General features: G+C 40.8%; 1 protein-coding gene across 17 annotated transcripts in view; it reads left to right on the top strand.

The window, feature by feature from the left end:
* dock7 (dedicator of cytokinesis 7) overlaps positions 1-17,638 on the top strand; it is a 56,656-nt gene that overhangs the window by 36,376 nt on the left and 2,642 nt on the right. For 4 of the 17 annotated variants that reach the window (XM_042514664.1, XM_042514656.1, XM_042514622.1 and 1 more), the window contains 21 exons: positions 125-294; positions 1,314-1,492; positions 1,641-1,823; positions 2,712-2,871; positions 3,356-3,452; positions 4,144-4,161; positions 5,759-5,855; positions 5,996-6,130; positions 6,248-6,400; positions 6,974-7,132; positions 8,811-8,911; positions 9,024-9,216; positions 9,319-9,462; positions 9,914-10,045; positions 11,047-11,061; positions 13,618-13,743; positions 13,879-13,968; positions 14,124-14,360; positions 14,643-14,786; positions 14,926-15,032; positions 15,471-15,638. In XM_042514664.1, coding sequence (XP_042370598.1) covers positions 125-294; positions 1,314-1,492; positions 1,641-1,823; positions 2,712-2,871; positions 3,356-3,452; positions 4,144-4,161; positions 5,759-5,855; positions 5,996-6,130; positions 6,248-6,400; positions 6,974-7,132; positions 8,811-8,911; positions 9,024-9,216; positions 9,319-9,462; positions 9,914-10,045; positions 11,047-11,061; positions 13,618-13,743; positions 13,879-13,968; positions 14,124-14,360; positions 14,643-14,786; positions 14,926-15,032; positions 15,471-15,638 — 2,808 coding nt within the window. Of the gene's footprint in view, positions 1-124; positions 295-1,313; positions 1,493-1,640; positions 1,824-2,711; positions 2,872-3,355; positions 3,453-4,143; positions 4,162-5,758; positions 5,856-5,995; positions 6,131-6,247; positions 6,401-6,973; positions 7,133-8,810; positions 8,912-9,023; positions 9,217-9,318; positions 9,463-9,913; positions 10,046-11,046; positions 11,062-13,608; positions 13,744-13,878; positions 13,969-14,123; positions 14,361-14,642; positions 14,787-14,925; positions 15,033-15,470; positions 15,639-17,638 lie in introns of all 17 variants that reach the window. The other 13 variants (XM_042514609.1, XM_042514671.1, XM_042514595.1 and 10 more) reach the window with 5 other exon arrangements.

Here is a 17,638-nt window from a genome sequence, read left to right as displayed (position 1 = left end):
GTGAGTAGGCTCTCTTGTCCTCTCACCCATTGTGCTTTTCACACTTGAAATGAAATACTGTCTTTGTTCCTTTGTCCTTGTTTTCTTTTTAAATTTTGTATTCATTTCTAATATTTCCCTGTAGGATGTTTGGCTTACATAAGAAAGTGGTGAGTGTTGTTCACAACCTCCTGTCAAGCCATGACTCTGACCCACGCTACGCCGATCCGGAGGTCAAGGCCCGAGTCGCTATGCTGTACCTGCCTCTCATTGGCATTGTCATGGAAACACTACCACAGCTTCATGACTTTACAGGTAAAGATTCAGAGCTACTTTGAACATACAGTGGTTTAACATGGAGTATTTTGCTTGGCATCTTTGTCTTTGTTGTTTTACTCATAACTGTCAAGTACCGTTTGTGATATATATCTGTTCGATTCCCACCATCCAGTCAGCAGCACTCTTCAGATTTCCCTTAAAGGAATACTTCAACCTCAAAACTACCATTTATGTATCAATTACTCATCCCATGTTACATTGAATTCAGGAAGAAAACTTTGTTTTTCTCGCATACTTCCATAGTGAGTGAAGAATCCAAAACCTGAGTAAATTCTTGATGAACTGAAGTCATAGGGGTCTGGGTTTATGCAGCATTGTGTCTACCAAAAGTGTGCAATCTGCTAGACTGAGGTGCTCTCTTTTGAGACATAATGTGGCAAAATGCCAAATAACCTGAGCTAATGACCTGCAGTAGCATATGCTTTTGAACGCAGAAGGTTATCATTTGACCTACAAAGTTTTTTGCACAATATCACAATGTACCAGCTGATCTCAAAACCTAGCTCATTCCTAATATATTTCTTTTTCACACATTTAACCCCCCACTATATCGAAAGTGTCTTCTCTAGATCTGCATCTTGTATTTAAATAACTCATTTTTAAATGTTGGAATATGAGAAGTCAGTCCAGAGTCATTAAATAGTAATTATTACTAGAATTGAATTAAGTTTCAATTTACAATTATTACATCCCCATTAGGTTTACATTTACATCACATATAAATGCTTCACATTAGCAGCGTTCATTGAGAGTACAGAGTAGGTTCATAAAGGGCAGCTACTGCCATCTTTCTATATGTGATGGGATCAGGCCATGGTGGTTTTCCCTACTAGTAATTTTGATCCCTAATCGTTTTGATTACATCCACATAACATTTTCACTTTCTATTGTCAAACATCACACTAACTTAGGCCTACATCTTCTTCCCCTTGTATTTTCTCTAATGCCAGGTAATTGTGTGATTTTTTTTTTCCTCTTCTTTTTTGTGACATTAGAGTCCCATAACCAGTGGGGTCGGCCAGGCGGTCCCCAGGGGGCAGCGATAGGCAGCAGTGGAGAAGAGGCAGAGGGAGAGGGTAACAGCATGATCAGCCAGACTGTTGCCATGGCGATAGCAGGCACCTCCACCCCTACCCCAATGTCTCGACCAAGCAGCTTCTTGCTCAACTCGCAGGTAACTCCTGTTTGTGACTGTATATAGTTACAAAATATTCAGAAATTAATAATAATTCAAAATTAGGCCATTGCTTCTAGTCATACCTGTTTTCATTTTCTTGGTCCCTTTTTTGTTCTTTTAACCATCTCTTTGATCATCACTTCAGGCGAGTCGTCAGCATGGGAGCTTCTCGGCCGAGTCAAGTCGTAGTCTGCTCATCTGTCTGCTGTGGGTGTTGAAGAACGCTGACGAGCTGGTGTTACAGAAGTGGTTCACAGACCTGTCGGTGTCCCAGCTCAACCGCCTGCTGGATCTCCTCTACCTCTGCGTTTCCTGTTTCGAGTACAAGGTAACAACAACAGTGAATATACTCACTAAGCGTCAAGAGCGAGGCGGTATTCACACTAATACATTTTTGTTTTAAAACGCGAAACTATTTGCTGACATGTACAGATCTTGAAGTAATTCACACACCACGTGCATGAAGCTCACATACACACTTTTGTGAGTCTGAGATCTTATCAGCTGAAACAAACATGAGTGACCGTGTCACTTATGTTTGCTTTGCTAAAACATTCTAGCTGAGCTAGCTTACATACCTGATGTAATTATATCGCTCTTGTGTGGGTATGTCTTTTCCATTTCCACTCTGAAATGTTGTATTACAACAACTTTCAGTCTGTTTTCTGCCACACTGACCACTTTATACTTCAAGTAACAATTCCACTTTGTCATTGGTCAAAGGAAAGGCATATCTGGTCACACTTTTCACCATCTCATGTTTTATGTAACTAAGCTAGGAAAATTGTCAAATGCTCATCTCTCAACTCAATGAGTTATGTTTTGCTGTGGACTTTTACATTTGCTCTACTACATAAATCATTCTAACATGCAACGCTTTGTTGTAACTGTACTTAATCTTACGTGGATGTGACGTGTGATTAGTTGTGCTCTACCCTCTTCCATACCGAACAAGCTTCTCTGTTGTAAATATGCTTTGTCTACTGAATGTGGTGATATACTAGTAAGCAGATAACTTGCTGCTTTCTATGCTATAATCCTGTCTTCTGTGTATTTCACTTGCTGCTGTGCTATCTGGTTGCTGTTTGCTTTTATGTGCTTGCAAATTTGCTTTTATGCCTCTAACCTGCTTTGCTTCCTGAGTGCTGTGCTGCAAATAATTTCCTCGCTGTGTGTTCTCTGTCCATCCACTCGTCCTCTGCCTCATGGATACAAGGCCCATGTTGTGTTCACAATGCAGGGGAAGAAGGCGTTTGAACGGATGAACAGCCTGACCTTTAAGAAGTCCAAAGACATGAAGGCCAAGCTGGAGGAGGCCATACTGGGCAGCATCGGAGCCAGACAGGAGATGGTGCGACGCAGCCGCGGACAGCTAGGTAGGGTAACACATTTCAACACATTCACTCACATACCCATATATTTTGGGAGCACACGCGGATGCATACAGACTCACAAAGTACAGATAAAACAAGAGGTGCTACACAAAGATGGGCATTGTGTAACTTAGTTATTGCTCCTACCTGCGTATTTGCACTAATGCATAATGCATGTGCAAGTATGAGGTTTTAATGGTATATTGTTATGTGTTCGTATGTACCTTTGCTGTGTTTGAGCGAAGCCAAAGAAAACTTTCCATGGAGGTGGACTGTTAAGTCTGTCCAATTCTACTTCTAAATCAGACACATAATTTATAATTATATTCTGCTTCTTTACCCAGCACACACGTATGGAGCTGTGAACTTTAATAGTACTGTAGATCCAGCTGTGGCCACTCCGCTAACGTCGGTCACGCTTTATTGTGTACACTTACCTTATTTCGCCACCAATAAAAAAGTAAACAATCCTTTCTCCACCATTTAGAGCGGAGTCCATCTGGCAGTGCTTTTGGCAGTCAGGAGAACCTTCGATGGAGAAAGGACATGACCCACTGGAGACAAAACAGCGAAAAGATGGACAAGTACGCTCACTCAATCCACTCTCCTAATTGTTACTTCATGTCACAGAAAAACCTAAATGATGCTACCAAGACTCCTTAAATTGATCATTCAATCAACTGTGTGCGCTCTAAAGAAGCACATGCACACAGACTATCTAAAGTGCACAAAAAATGTTGAAAACATAATCCATTAAGGAAAAAAAATACGTCCATCATCACTTTCTTTAGCGCCAATCGATTATTTAAAAACATAAAGCAATCTTATGTAGCGATTTAAGTGTGAGTCATAAGTGTCAGGATCTTCTTATAAGGATGTAACTGTGGAGAACATCAAGTAATAAATACAAACCTTCACCAAATCTGTCAAAGCCCATTTAATGTTCATTATCATTTTCCATTTGTTTCCATTGTTTTATGTTTTTCATATGTATTTACATAGGAACAGAATCAGATTTATTTAAAGTAATGTTTAAGTTTGAGTTAAGTTTTGCCCAACAGCTGCAATATCTGTGTTGCATGCACTGTTTAAAAAAGTTACAGTTTTGTATCTTATGTCAGTTACTTTGTCAAATTGTGGCAAAAGATACAATGCTATGGGGTTTTTGTTGGTTTTGAATTTTATATTTTTTTCTGTTCTTTTGTAAATTCTGCTCTAGCCTTTGTTTTCTGTTAATTTCCATGTGTTCTCTCACGTTGCTGTGTGTTTATGTAGGAGTCACAGATCAGTCAGGTATTGTATGGTACACCTTCATTGTGTGATCCCTTGAACCCCCCCCCCCCCCTCACTTATGGTGTATTCACATGCTTGCATGCAGTTAGACTGTTAAAATGGACACACATGAATATTTTACTTTGCATTAGATTCCATCATGATCAGTATGGCTTTAATCAATTCATGATTCCATTACTAGTTTTTGTTTTGGGTGAGCCATGTTAATTATTCTAGCGCCTGATGCACCCATGTAATAATTCATTTCTCCTCCATTTTAACTTCCTAAGTTGACACATGCACATGAATGCACCATCAGAGACCTCCCCTGATTCTGGTTCTGACCCCTGAACCTCCATCCCATCATTCCCTCTATCCTGGTAACAGTGTCTGTCTCAGGGTTGGTAGTGGTTGCAGTGGGTCTGTTTGGCTTTTTAACCAGTCTGCTTCTTGTTTTGGGTCATGTGTTTTCCTGGTTGGTGCTGCAGCAAAAAGCAAGATATGTGTAGCTGTAGCTTTTTTGTCATATAGTCTTTGTTTGGTCTTTCAAAAAATGCAAGAAATGTAAGATGTAAGTCATCACGACTGAAGGCCATTCCTTATAGTCTGACGGACTCAAATATGTAGGACAATTAGATATTTATCCCTAGTGTTCCACCTGTAGACCAGGAATGGATTTTTTTAGCTGTTCACTTACTAAATAATGAAGAACAGCCTAAGTTATCCTTTCAATCTCTTAACCCTTTGGTAAGGGAAGTTATAGGTTTTGACGAAAGACTGTATGTAAAGATGAAGGACACGTCTCCACTTCTTAACACCATACAAAACGTTCAGCCAAATAATCCCGGATCCCAGATACAGCCACTGCCATCTTGCGCTGGTGATGTCATTTAGAGCAAGAGTCTATACAGTAGCAATGTCAGTGTGGTGGTTTTCCCGCCCATCCACTTGTCTGACCTATCACAATCAGCGACATTTAACACAACCACACCGATTAGCACACGCAGCCTGCAGTCATAATGTCAAACCCCATTTTTGTAGCTTCAAATAACTAATTAAAACCAAACCTATCAGAAAAACAAACACTTGAACATACATCAGCATGAAAAGAACTACCTTTTGGAAAAAAAAATTATCTGATGTGTACTTTGAAATTTTAGTTTGGCTCAAGTCCCATTCGCTAACATGGAGAGGATGGAGTTTATCCCCTATACTGCAGCCAGCAGGGGGTGAGGGAGGTGTTTTTGCTTCACTTTTGGGGAGCTGTCATGTCCATCTTTATTAAACAGTCTTTGGTTTGGACTTGTTGTCTACATGTGGATTAGCATGCATTGTTTATCTTGGTCATTTGAATAGACTAGGGTCTGGGCTTTGCAGTTCAAGAGACAGCGTCTTTCAGCATAAAATGAATTGAATAAAACTTCATCAAAGTCTTTAAAAAGAAGGAGTTTGGCTGTGGTACTATTCAAGATTCCTACATTGGTCATTATTAGTATGGACTGTGGCTTGAATGTGGTGACTGGAAGCTTATGCAACATTCAAGGGTGTACATCATCACAATCTTAGTTTGAGAGTTGATAATCATTTACTGACGGTCTTTTCTGTCTCTTGATCGTAGGACCAGAGCAGAGCTGGAGCATGAAGCACTTATTGATGGTAACCTCGCAACGGAGGCCAACTTAATTATTCTTGATACTTTGGAGATCATTGTACAGGTATGCAAGTAAACAGGGCTTTCTACATTCACTCATACAGAATGCGGACATGCATGGGTGAACTCAGTAATACTGAAATAATTACGTAGTTAACATGTAAGCATATATAAACCCAGACATATGTGTCACTCTCCCTACAGACGGTATCAGTGACGGAGTCCAAGGAGAGTATCCTGGGTGGGGTGCTAAAGGTGTTGCTCCACAGCATGGCCTGTAACCAGAGCGCCCTCTACCTCCAGCATTGTTTTGCCACACAGAGGGCGCTGGTGTCTAAGGTTGGAATACTGGACTGTTATTAAAGTGCTTAGTTTTAGGTTATCCTTGCATTTTGTTGCAGGACTACATACTCACATTTGGTTTTAATATGGGTGTAATTCTCTCTGCCTGTGCAGTTTCCTGAACTGCTGTTTGAGGAGGAAACGGAGCAGTGTGCTGACCTGTGTTTACGACTGTTGAGGAGCTGCAGCAGCAGCATAAGTACCATCAGGGCCCATGCCAGCGCCTCTCTCTACCTCCTCATGAGGCAAAACTTTGAGATTGGCAATGTGAGTACAACTGAAAAATGAAAGATTTACCTCCTAAAATGTTTTGCTTTTAGTTCAATAGCAATATTTGTTCATAAACCTGTGATGACAGGTTGTAAATGTTAAAGACCCCCTGGAGTGTAGCTTTCATAGAGCTACTACAATTTATCAGTGGTGTAGGTTAAATGTACCATTGCCTGCACAACACATGCCTCAAGAAATGACCTCCTTTTTAATCTCGTATGGTAGCAAGCCTTGTGATGGCATGTGCTTTGCAAGCCCTTCTTATTGGAAGGCCACTTCTCAGCTATATACTCAATTTTGTTTATTTCTATTTTTCTTTTCTTTATATCACCCAATTTACCATAAAACAATGCAGTTAACCATGGCCCAAATTTTTGGTGAATGCTTAATTTATACTGTTGTTCACGCATACTTTTCACTCACAGACCATTGAAAATAACTGCTAAACTAGAGAGGGCAAATTCCTCTCGAGAGTGCTTCCTTCGCAGTCCATATCTGTCACACAAAAATATTATTGTCTGTTATTATTATATTTGTTCAGACTTTTCTTCTCTCTGGTTGCACCTTTAGAACTTTGCAAGAGTGAAGATGCAAGTGACCATGTCTCTTTCGTCGCTGGTGGGAACATCTCAAAATTTTAATGAGGAGTTCTTGCGTCGCTCTCTAAAGACCATCCTCACCTACGCAGAGGAGGACCTGGAGCTGAGGGAGACCACGTTCCCAGACCAGGTACTGATTTATCTGTCAAATTGTTAAGGTATTATTAGGACTGTCAAATGATTAATTTCTTTAGTCGGGAATAATAACTGAATTTCAGTAGTTATTCACAATTAATTGCATTTTTAAATCATGTTTCTAATTAGTATATTTGCCTTACAAATAAGTCATGAAGTCTATAGTGATAAAGTAAAACAAGTCTTACCAGATTGTCATGATTAGGAACATAGACTGCATATAAAGATGGATGACACGCCCCCGCTATGCTTAACTCATTGAGTGCCATTGACTTATATATATGTCAAAGTGTGTTTTCGGGGGCTGGCACAAGGGGGCGCTCTCGTGCGCCCTGTGTGTAAATTTGGGGCTGCTGGGATTCGTAGTTGTAGTACAAAAGACGGTAGATCAAAACATGAAGTGGAATAGCCAGGATCAGAGAGCAGAGCGATCTGTACAGAGGTGATTCGAAACTACAGCAACGAAGCTACATCAATTCAATATCAGCATAAAATGCCCCCCAAAAAACGGAGAGGGTCAAGTGGTCAGCTTCGCCAGCGGACACTGGAAGAAACTCTCATTGATCAGCTTTCTAGAAAAAAATGGTATTTTTGATGAAACTAGCCTCTATTCAACTTCAGATAAATCAAGAATAGAACAAGGTGCAAACAAACGTTTTTTTCCATAAAGAAAAGGAGAGTTTCTTCTTTAATTTGAGCTTTTCTGTGTTTTCAAGGTCTTTGTACAAAATATTCTTGGGGTCTTGAAAGATGACTCAAAATGGCCAGAAAAGCTCACACAAGCCACTTTCCATTATATAATAGGCCTAGCAGTCAATAAGTTAGTGAGGCTAAAATATTCGAGATATACGCAGATTCTGCGCAGTAGCGATATCCGTGTTCAGGGAGTTCCTGCCAAAACACCTGTCAGAACAACCGTGAGCAGCTACATTGAATGCGAGCACATGGATTGGCTGTCACAGCTGTCAGTCATGGCGGAAAATAAACTTTTTGTATTATTTAATAACTAATTAAAACCAAACTAATCATAAAAATAAACACTTGACCAAACATCAGGGTAGAACTACCTTAAGTGTCAGGAGACCATCTTTGGGAAAAATTAATTTGGTGTGTACTTAGAGCTTTTAGTTTGGCCTGTGTCCCATTCACTAACATGGAGGGGTGAGCCTTATGACCTATACTGCAGTCAGACACCAGGGGGCGATCGAGATTGAAAAGTTACGCTTTGGGGAGCTGTCATGTTGTCTATCTTTATATACAGTCTGTGATTAGGAGTCAAGTGACTGCAACAAACTACATGGGAGTAGCATGAAGTGTATGTTTGAGACTCACGGGTATCTTTGGGTCAGATGTCTAGGCACCCCTGTTTTTCCATCACCAAAATTTAGCCTAACAGCTGTTTCAGCCCCCTTACTGAGAAGCTAGCATGACCTGGTTGGTCCCACTGGATTCCTCAAGTCTTATAGTTTCATATGATATCCAACTTTAAAACTCAGTCCGGTACAGCTCCTTAAAGACAGAAATGTCAGCCGGCGATTAACATGATTAAAAAATGGAAAAAATTAAGCGTAGAGAGAATACTGAGGTGAGAGGTGAGAAAACTGTTTTTCTACTGAATTGACTGATTCAAGATTTAGTAAGCAGTACCTTAAGCTCTGCATTTTTTTTACCAGGTCCAGGACCTTGTGTTTAACCTGCACATGATCCTGTCTGACACAGTCAAGATGAAGGAACACCAGGAAGATCCTGAGATGCTGATAGATCTTATGTACAGGTACAGAATACATACACTCTCAAGCAACTTCACTTATAATTGTATTTCTGCAGTGTCATCATCATCTTGTTTGTGCACTTTTGTGTATGTGTATCTACTTTTGTGTGTCCAGGATTGCAAAGGGTTACCAGACGTCACCAGACCTGCGGCTGACGTGGCTTCAGAACATGGCTGGTAAACACTCAGAGAGGAACAACCACGCTGAGGCTGCTCAGTGTCTGGTGCACAGTGCCGCTCTGGTCGCAGAATACCTTAGCATGCTGGAGGACCGCAAATATCTGCCTGTAGGCTGCGTCACCTTCCAGGTCAGGAGAGTGCTGGATACATGTAATGTTTGTGCACATGTCTGGCAATTGAAATGTCTACTGATGTGTTTGTTTATGCATATGCACAAATGCTTTTTCCAGAATATTTCCTCAAACGTGCTTGAGGAATCTGCAGTCTCAGATGATGTGGTGTCACCAGATGAAGAGGGTATTTGTTCAGGGAAATACTTTACTGAGATTGGCCTTGTGGGACTCCTGGAGCAGGCTGCTGCCTCGTTCTCCATGGTAAGAGGAGAAGGGGGATAGATGGGTGATTAGATGAATGTATGCTGACAGGCATGCCAAGGATGTTGCCAGGGATTTTAAGATTATTTTGGGGGGCTTTTATTGCCTTTACTTGAGAGGACAGTTTAAATGTGAAGGGGGTGGGGGTGAAGACATTACCTCTATATATGGGGTGCCGCTCTATCCACTGATAAAGCAACTGGCTTTCTCTTTCTCTCACCAAACAAATGCTTTTTACACTGAGTCATTCAATTCAGCAATGCGTTCTTGGCTAAATCTGTAAACAAAGACTGATGTGCAATACAAACATTGTAGCCAGATGTTCATGCAACTCTTCCTGTGATTCCTAATTCAGACCTTACACCAAAAATCTCAAAATTTAAGCTGAGGTGTTGGTATTTTTTGATGAATGATTATGCCATTCTATCGTCCGTCTCCATCTCCCTTCCAGGCGGGCATGTATGAGGCGGTAAACGAAGTGTACAAGGTACTGATCCCTGTCCATGAAGCCAACAGGGATGCAAAGAAGCTAGCCACCATTCATGGTAAACTGCAGGAAGCCTTTGGCAAAATTGTGCACCAGGTAAATCTACACACACACTGTAGATCCCCTTTTCTCCACAAGAACCAAAGGAATATTTCTTATCTCATCTGTAACCCAGATTTGATTTTTTTTAAATTACTCTAGTCTTTTGCTATGAAAATATCACATTTGGGTTACATAAAGATATAGATTATGTTTTTTTATTTGTCTCTGTGTAATTACAGTAATAAGGATTAAGTTTTAAAACAAGAGCATGTTCCAAGATCACCACTTAGTATGAACACCCCAAAACCTCACTGACACGGTCACATGAATGTTTTCACAGGCACACTTGCGTGGTATTACATCTCTCACATTTGTGCAGCAGCGTGAAGAGCTTAAGTTTCTTCTAGCAGGATTTTTGTAATAGAGAAATGCGACAAAGCCAAGGTCGGGTCATAAGGAGCAAAGTGTTTCATCTGCAGTGCCTCAGAATACTCTGCATTCTTAACAATCTTCACACACACAACTGGAAGTATCCTGAAAATATTGCCATGTTGGCTAGCTACACACAGACACAGCGTTGCATGGTTTTATTATTTTGCATTTTATTTCCGGTTCATTTATTTATATATACTTTGTCAGATACCTTGCATGCTTTATTATATTTGTGAAGTATGAGGTGAAGAAGATGCATGAGGTGTGGGAAGAGACTCCTGTTGTGGTTTTTCTTTAGGGCCAGTTGTGTGACTCATAATGATGATGTTAAGTTACAGTGTGGGCAAGGTTACAGTCGTCTGGTTTGCAGAGCAACTACTCTCACAAAGCCAACACTTTGATTCATTTTGTAAGGTTATGTTTCCCTGTCTGCATGAAAACAAAAGTTTTTATTTTCTCTGTGATCAGTTGCTCTGTTCTGCAGCTTGACTGCTAGTAACCTGGATTAGTTTCAAAGAGTCCATTCTCCTTACTGTAACATCACTGTGTGTGCGAATGCCACACTGTGCGGGGGGTGTTTGAGTGTTGTCGTTCACTTGTCCTGTATTCTCTTTGTCACACAGAGTACTGGCTGGGAGGTAGGTGGCTAAACGGTTCCTGCTTGGCCCTGCTCGTGTTGTTTATCTTTACGTATTTTTAATTTTTTTTTACTCTCATCTTTTGTTCGCTAGCCGTGGGCATTCTGTTGCTCTCTTTGCTTTGTTACATACAGCCAAATCCATTAACATCTGCAGACAATGTCAACTGTCTGCCCCCTGCTGGGGACATTCGCTGTTCAAGCAGCAACAACACCCTCACCGTCTTCCTCTCTCCTCCCTCCTCTTCCTGTGCAAGAGGAGCTTTGTTTTTATAACGTGACAGTGTTGGCAGGCTGTGCATGGGAGCCACAGTGTGTGACACACTAATGAAAAAAAGTCTCAGTGAATGCATCACCTGCACAATCCGCACTCTCCCTGTCCTCATCTTCTGTCTGTCTGCTGGTTGCATCAGTCAGAACACACTCATCGACTGACACGTCTACTGTCACATTTCATCTCATCTTCATCTTCAACCACAGGGCTCGATTTCAGTGCACTGTTTTTACGCGAAGGGTATCTGTTCCTGTTCTCGCCATTGGTCATTCTTTCCACACACCATTAAATGAGCCTTTTAAAACACAAGGTGTTGCAGACTTACATTGGGTCAAAGCTGGAACCAAATTCCTGAGGCAGTCAGGTTTTCTTTTCCAAGAGGGTTCAACTCACAGTAATCTCAGGATTACTTGATTTATCCCTTTTGATTTTGATTAGTTCTCATTCTTGCCCTTTCTTTTAATAGTTCAAACTAAATCGACCCCTGATTTTTTATTTTTTTTTCATCCATTCTGTTCTTTTGTTAACAGTATTAACCTATGAGTTCTCATGGTTTGTTGCATGACATGGACAGAGCACTCTGTTCCTTTTGGAAATGCACTAAGAGGTTGTGGATTTTTATTTTTCTCACTTTGTTTTTCTTTTTTTTTCTTCATAACTGTCTGCCTTTGCATGGTCTGGAACCTCCACAATGTTCTTTTCAAAGTAAATGTAGATATTTTTACTGTTGTATGTTAGTGTTGTTTTTGGAATTCTCTGGAGGAAGCCAATCCTCATTAAAATTTGTTCTGTTTTCTCCTTTTTGATTTCCCTGGTTGCCGACCCCTCCTTCCCACTTTACTTAATTGTGTCTTGTGGTAAGTTCCTTAGTTTTCAGGGCTTTGAATTATTTTTGATTGAGCAGTTGCACTAGAAATACAAGATGAATTTTAAGATTTGCCTCAAGCTTGCAGTCACCAAGAGGGATTAAAAATGATCTTTCACTAGAAGTCAAATGCCAACCTGGTCAACTTTTTCACAGCTTTTCCCTTTCTCATGATACTCATACACTCTTGTTCTCTCTCTCACCCACACACACACACTCACACACGCACACTTTTATCAAACCTGCCTGTGCTTTCTGACATTAAGTATGTTCTTAAATGTGAAGTTGTATTCTGGATGTTCTTTCCAAGTAGAGTTCTGTACAGAACAAAATTCTCTGGATTTGGTGGCCATTTCCCCACAACTGGACATTAATTATTCCTAAAATAACACTGAGTGGTGGAGTTTAGGCTTCAGTTTAAAATAGTGGTGGCCGTTTCTGTTCTGCAGAGACTCAAAGTCCTCAAAGTTTCTTTTGTTCTCTATCTCTGATCATGACTCTTGTGGGTGGTTTATGCCATCTCAGGCTGCTTTCTGTGCTTTGATCTTTGAGCTTGGCCTATTTCTCTCAAAGAAGGCAAAACACAGACATAGAAAATATGTACAGGCTAGGTAAAGCGGAGGAAGTTAAACTTGATTTTAGCACAGAATAATACGCTCATTCAGGAATATCTGTTATATCTACAGCATGTGGATATTCTGCTGGCTGGTAAATTAATATTTTAAAGGAGGTGGTTATTCTTGTTGATCTTTGGTCCTTTGACTGTTACCCTGAGACTGGCTGTCCTCTGTAGTTCAGAACTATAGAGGTGAAGAAAAAATGGGAAAATTAGAACTGTTACTGTTGGACTGTGGTTGCTGTTGACCTAATGTGTGGATGGTAATCTGGAGGTTGCTGTCTTCCTCTTGGCTGCTTTCTATCAGACATTGATGTTTATAAACTGCAGTACACTGGACAGAATAAGCAATCATTTTGATTTATTATTAAGCATATCCACTAGTGATATGTTTGCAGATTGCCATGCTGATGGTGAAACTTGCTGTAGCACTTTTAGCTGTCATTTCTCTGAATTGTCCAATCTCCAACTGTGAACTATACACTCACAACTGGAACAGAAGTTCTCCTTTATCACCTGATAAAAAAGCAATGAAAGAGCTATTGGAGCTATGGGTGCAATGCTTACTGGTTTACAATAATTATGATGTAATGTGCTAAAAGTGATGAGCATAAAAAACTGTGAGGCTTTAGGGCATGCACTGTATCTCAGTCTGTCGTCTGATTTGAACAGTGCCTATTTTAATATCTACATTTTTTTTCTTTGACAGTCTGGAGCAAAAAAAACACATTCTTACATGAATTTAGTTCCTATTTCTTGTTTAGCACTAACATAAATGTCCCTCTACTCGTAGGATGGAAAGAGGATGTTTGGTACGTACTTCAGAGTCGGATTTTACGGTTCAAAATTTGGTGACTTGGACGAGCAGGAATTTGTGTACAAAGAGCCTGCCATCACGAAGCTTGCGGAAATCTCTCACAGGCTAGAGGTAAATAAAGAACACCATGAAGCATCAGTCCTCTTGTAATACCATGATTCTTGAAATTATTTTCTCTTTGCTGTGTGTGCTTTTTGTATTTTTCTGCCAAGATTTAATGCGGCTCTGTGCTGCATTTCTTCTCAGGGTTTCTATGGAGAACGATTTGGAGAGGACCAAGTAGAAGTCATTAAGGACTCCAACCCAGTGGACAAGTGCAAGCTGGATCCAAATAAGGTCAGTGTGGCCAACTGTGCACATTCCCACATCGCTGGATATGTGAATAGAATTTGTGAATACAGTTAAGAGTATTTTTATTCAAGCTTTTATTTGATGTATCCATTTTTAACCGGAAGGACCACAATCTAAATTCTGATTCTTTATTTCTGCAGGCATTCATCCAGATCACGTATGTGGAACCATACTTCGACACATACGAGATGAAGGACCGCATCACTTACTTTGACAAGAACTACAACTTGCGACGTTTTGTCTACTGCACCCCCTTCACTCTGGATGGCCGGGCCCACGGGGACCTGCACGAACAGTTTAAACGCAAGACCATTCTCACCACCTCACATGCTTTCCCTTACATTAAGACACGCATCAACATCATCCACAAAGAGGAGGTGGGTGAAAATTTAACAATCAGTTCACAGAAAACAGCTGACCTGCACAGACTTTTCAGTTTTAGTTGTTTGTGTACCTGGTTTAATTTTTCTCCATTTCTTCCCAGATAACCTAACAAAATGTTATAAAGATTCACATTTTGTTCTTTTAGTAGTGCAAAACAATATACTGAATCTTTACTGTACCCATGCGAGGATTAGGTTATAATAAAAGGGAGCTGTTTTAGCCTTCTTTTGCTGTGTGCCCTGATCACATGAACCACTTCTCTCTGTGCCTTTAAGATTATATCCACACCGATTGAGGTGGCAATAGAGGACATGCAGAAGAAGACTCAGGAGCTGGCCTTTGCCACCCACCAGGACCCTGCTGATGCAAAGATGCTGCAGATGGTCCTACAGGGATCAGTGGGCACAACCGTCAACCAGGTATAGTTTTAAGATGTCATTGGGGTAAGATTCTTCCTTTTTGATTTTTGACATTAAAGATGCTGTAAGTATTTTTTACAGGAATTTATTTGGATAGGTAGAGTAGTAGATGGCTATACCTGTGATCTGTTTTCCTCAGGGTCCTCTGGAGGTGGCCCAGGTGTTTCTGTCCGAGATTCCCAGTGATCCAAAGCTGTACAGACACCACAATAAGCTACGGCTCTGCTTCAAAGACTTCACGAAGAGGTATGGACTGTGGATGATGATTCCACAAATAGGAACTTGTGAAAAGGTGCAGCATGTTAAAAATTTGTGTGAGGGACAAAGGATGTGATATAGAAGCACACAATTCTGCGAAAGCAATCAAGCGCTTGATTATCAGTTATGTAATCACTCAAAATGCTGATGATGATGTTTGAATGTTGCATGGGTTAATGTTTATTTATGTGCAAAAGGAAGCATTTGTCTATTCTAATGGCTACTATGAGAACTTTTTAAAAACTACATGTTGAACTCTGACGATGGATGACCACCTTAACATGCCAAATGCTTTAATAAGCCTTGCAACAAAACAATGAGCGACACAAAGATCCTCTGTATACAATGGCAAGTGTTTTTGGCATCAAACCGTTACCCCTATCAATTTTAGTACAGAATTTCATGCTACTATTTTCTCTGCCAAAGGTGTGAAGATGCCTTGCGTAAGAATAAGAGCCTGATTGGTCCTGACCAGAAGGAGTACCAGAGGGAACTGGAGAGGAACTATCACCGGCTGAAGGAGGCGCTGCAGCCCCTCATCAACAGAAAGATCCCTCAGCTTTATAAACCTGTACTGCAGGTCAACTCACACAGGTAGGATTGATCAGGGGCACCCTTTCTGTGTGCCAGCGTAAGTATAAAAGATCCTTAAAAAGTATCAGAAAGTCTTAAACACCATCAGCTTTCTCCAGTCCCACATGCTGAAGGCCACAAAGCGGCAACAAGACACTGACAGCAGAGCGCAGTAGCATGAAACTCTGTATATTCATGACTGAAACTGTGCATAAGCACGAAGACAGTTATATGCATAAGCATTATTTCTGTCTGATTTATTAAGACGCATGCACGTCTTGCTCTTCTGTACATGTCTAAATCATTGTAGATCAGGGTGCACATGTGTGACACCCGGAAAACCCTGTTCGTATATTGATAGTTGTGCCATCTCTATCACTCATTAGACCTCTTAATGAGAAGAACAGAAGAGAAGAAGTGCAATTTCACCCACCGAGCTGTCATTACATGCATCAGCTACTGCAGCTGTGCCTCTTTAAAGTGTCATTGCCACTAATAATTACATGTACCTGAAAAGTTTGCTAAAACTTACCTTTATGACATACTGTAGTATACTGTGACTTTTTAATGGCATCTTGAATAATTAATTTTGGTGGCATTTTTTAAGTCAGACTATGCTATGGATTTTATGGCGTTCTGTACTATGAAGTCTTTGATGACACATTTTTGGCACACAATAATATGACTTTTTAAATGTTTGGGGTTTTTTTGCATATAGAACTATGACTTTGCAGACGGCACCCTTTTAATGATGTTTTTATAGGTTATTTTTTTTGTTTGTTTTGTTTTTTGGCCATACTATACTATGACATTTTTGATAATGTTTTTACAGCATACTATACAAAGGTTTTTTGTATAATTTTAAATGCCATACCAATCTTTAACTTTTTTTTAATTACATTTTTGGATCACTATACGACATTTAAATGATTCTGGACTTCCATGTAGTAAACAAACACCTTCAAAAATACACGTTCAGAACATGGACATACAAGGTTCTGTGTCGTTTCAATGTGCTAAGGCTATTGGTTTGTTCCAATTGATCTGTTGGGTGCATATTTTCACATCACCATTTATCCCGCACACAAAAAGTTTCTCAGGTTTGTTTATCAGGGCAGAGCCTACGAATATCGTAACGTGGGACGCTGTCCGAGAGGAGATTAACGTCTCTCACTTGGTGTCTCTCCCTCTTCAGACAGGGAAAAGCAGTAACGTCCAATGCCTACGCATGCTGGGCCTCATGGCTTCAGTAACATCTGTCGTACATTTTGGTCTCCTAATAATGAGGGATTTTCAGCGTTGGGTAGCAGCGTTTACATCAGTGCCCACACCGTCACCTGAGTCGCAAAGTGAAAGTAACGCCTGCTTGCGTTGTGGCTCTCCGCCCGTGGAGGGACTCATCTGCTTTTGCGTCGGGCATCCCACTGGGGGCGGTGTCATCCAGGGTAACCGTGACAACGGTTACTCTGTTGTCATTGTTGCTCTGGATGGGGAGCAACAATGATGGGCAGGGCAGTGAATGGCACGTGGGACCCGAGGCTGGCTCGAGCTCACATAAATTTCCTGGATCTGTGTTGTTGGCACTAAAGCATTTTCTGCAGTTTCTCAAAGGTCGCCACATCTTGGTGAAAACAGACATCTTCACGGTGGTGGTGTGCATCAACCGCTCACTGCAGTTACATAGGTTAGCTCAGAGTATAATCATGTGGCTAGACGGGTGAGAGGTGAAGGCTCATTCCAGGATATCTGTGCTGCAGCAAGCTGGGCTACACCTCGCACTCTTGTGAGCTTTTATAGGCTGGATGTCTCGGGGTCATCCTTGGCACAGGCAGTGCTGGAGGTGAACGATCCAGGGTCGGTGGATTTACCGCTGCCCACGCTTAACACTGGCTTCAGTACACTTATGCAATCCGGGAGTTACAAATGACATACTTTGCTTTAATTTTTTGAATTATTTTTTAACAACATACAGTACTGAGACTTTTCATGATTTTTTTGAACGGCATACTATACTATGAATT

This window comes from Plectropomus leopardus, chromosome 3 (genome assembly GCF_008729295.1).
Source record: "Plectropomus leopardus isolate mb chromosome 3, YSFRI_Pleo_2.0, whole genome shotgun sequence".
Classification (NCBI taxonomy): domain Eukaryota; kingdom Metazoa; phylum Chordata; class Actinopteri; order Perciformes; family Serranidae; genus Plectropomus; species Plectropomus leopardus.
Note: the sequence above shows the minus strand (reverse complement) of the source record. Positions and strands in the feature narration are given on the sequence as shown.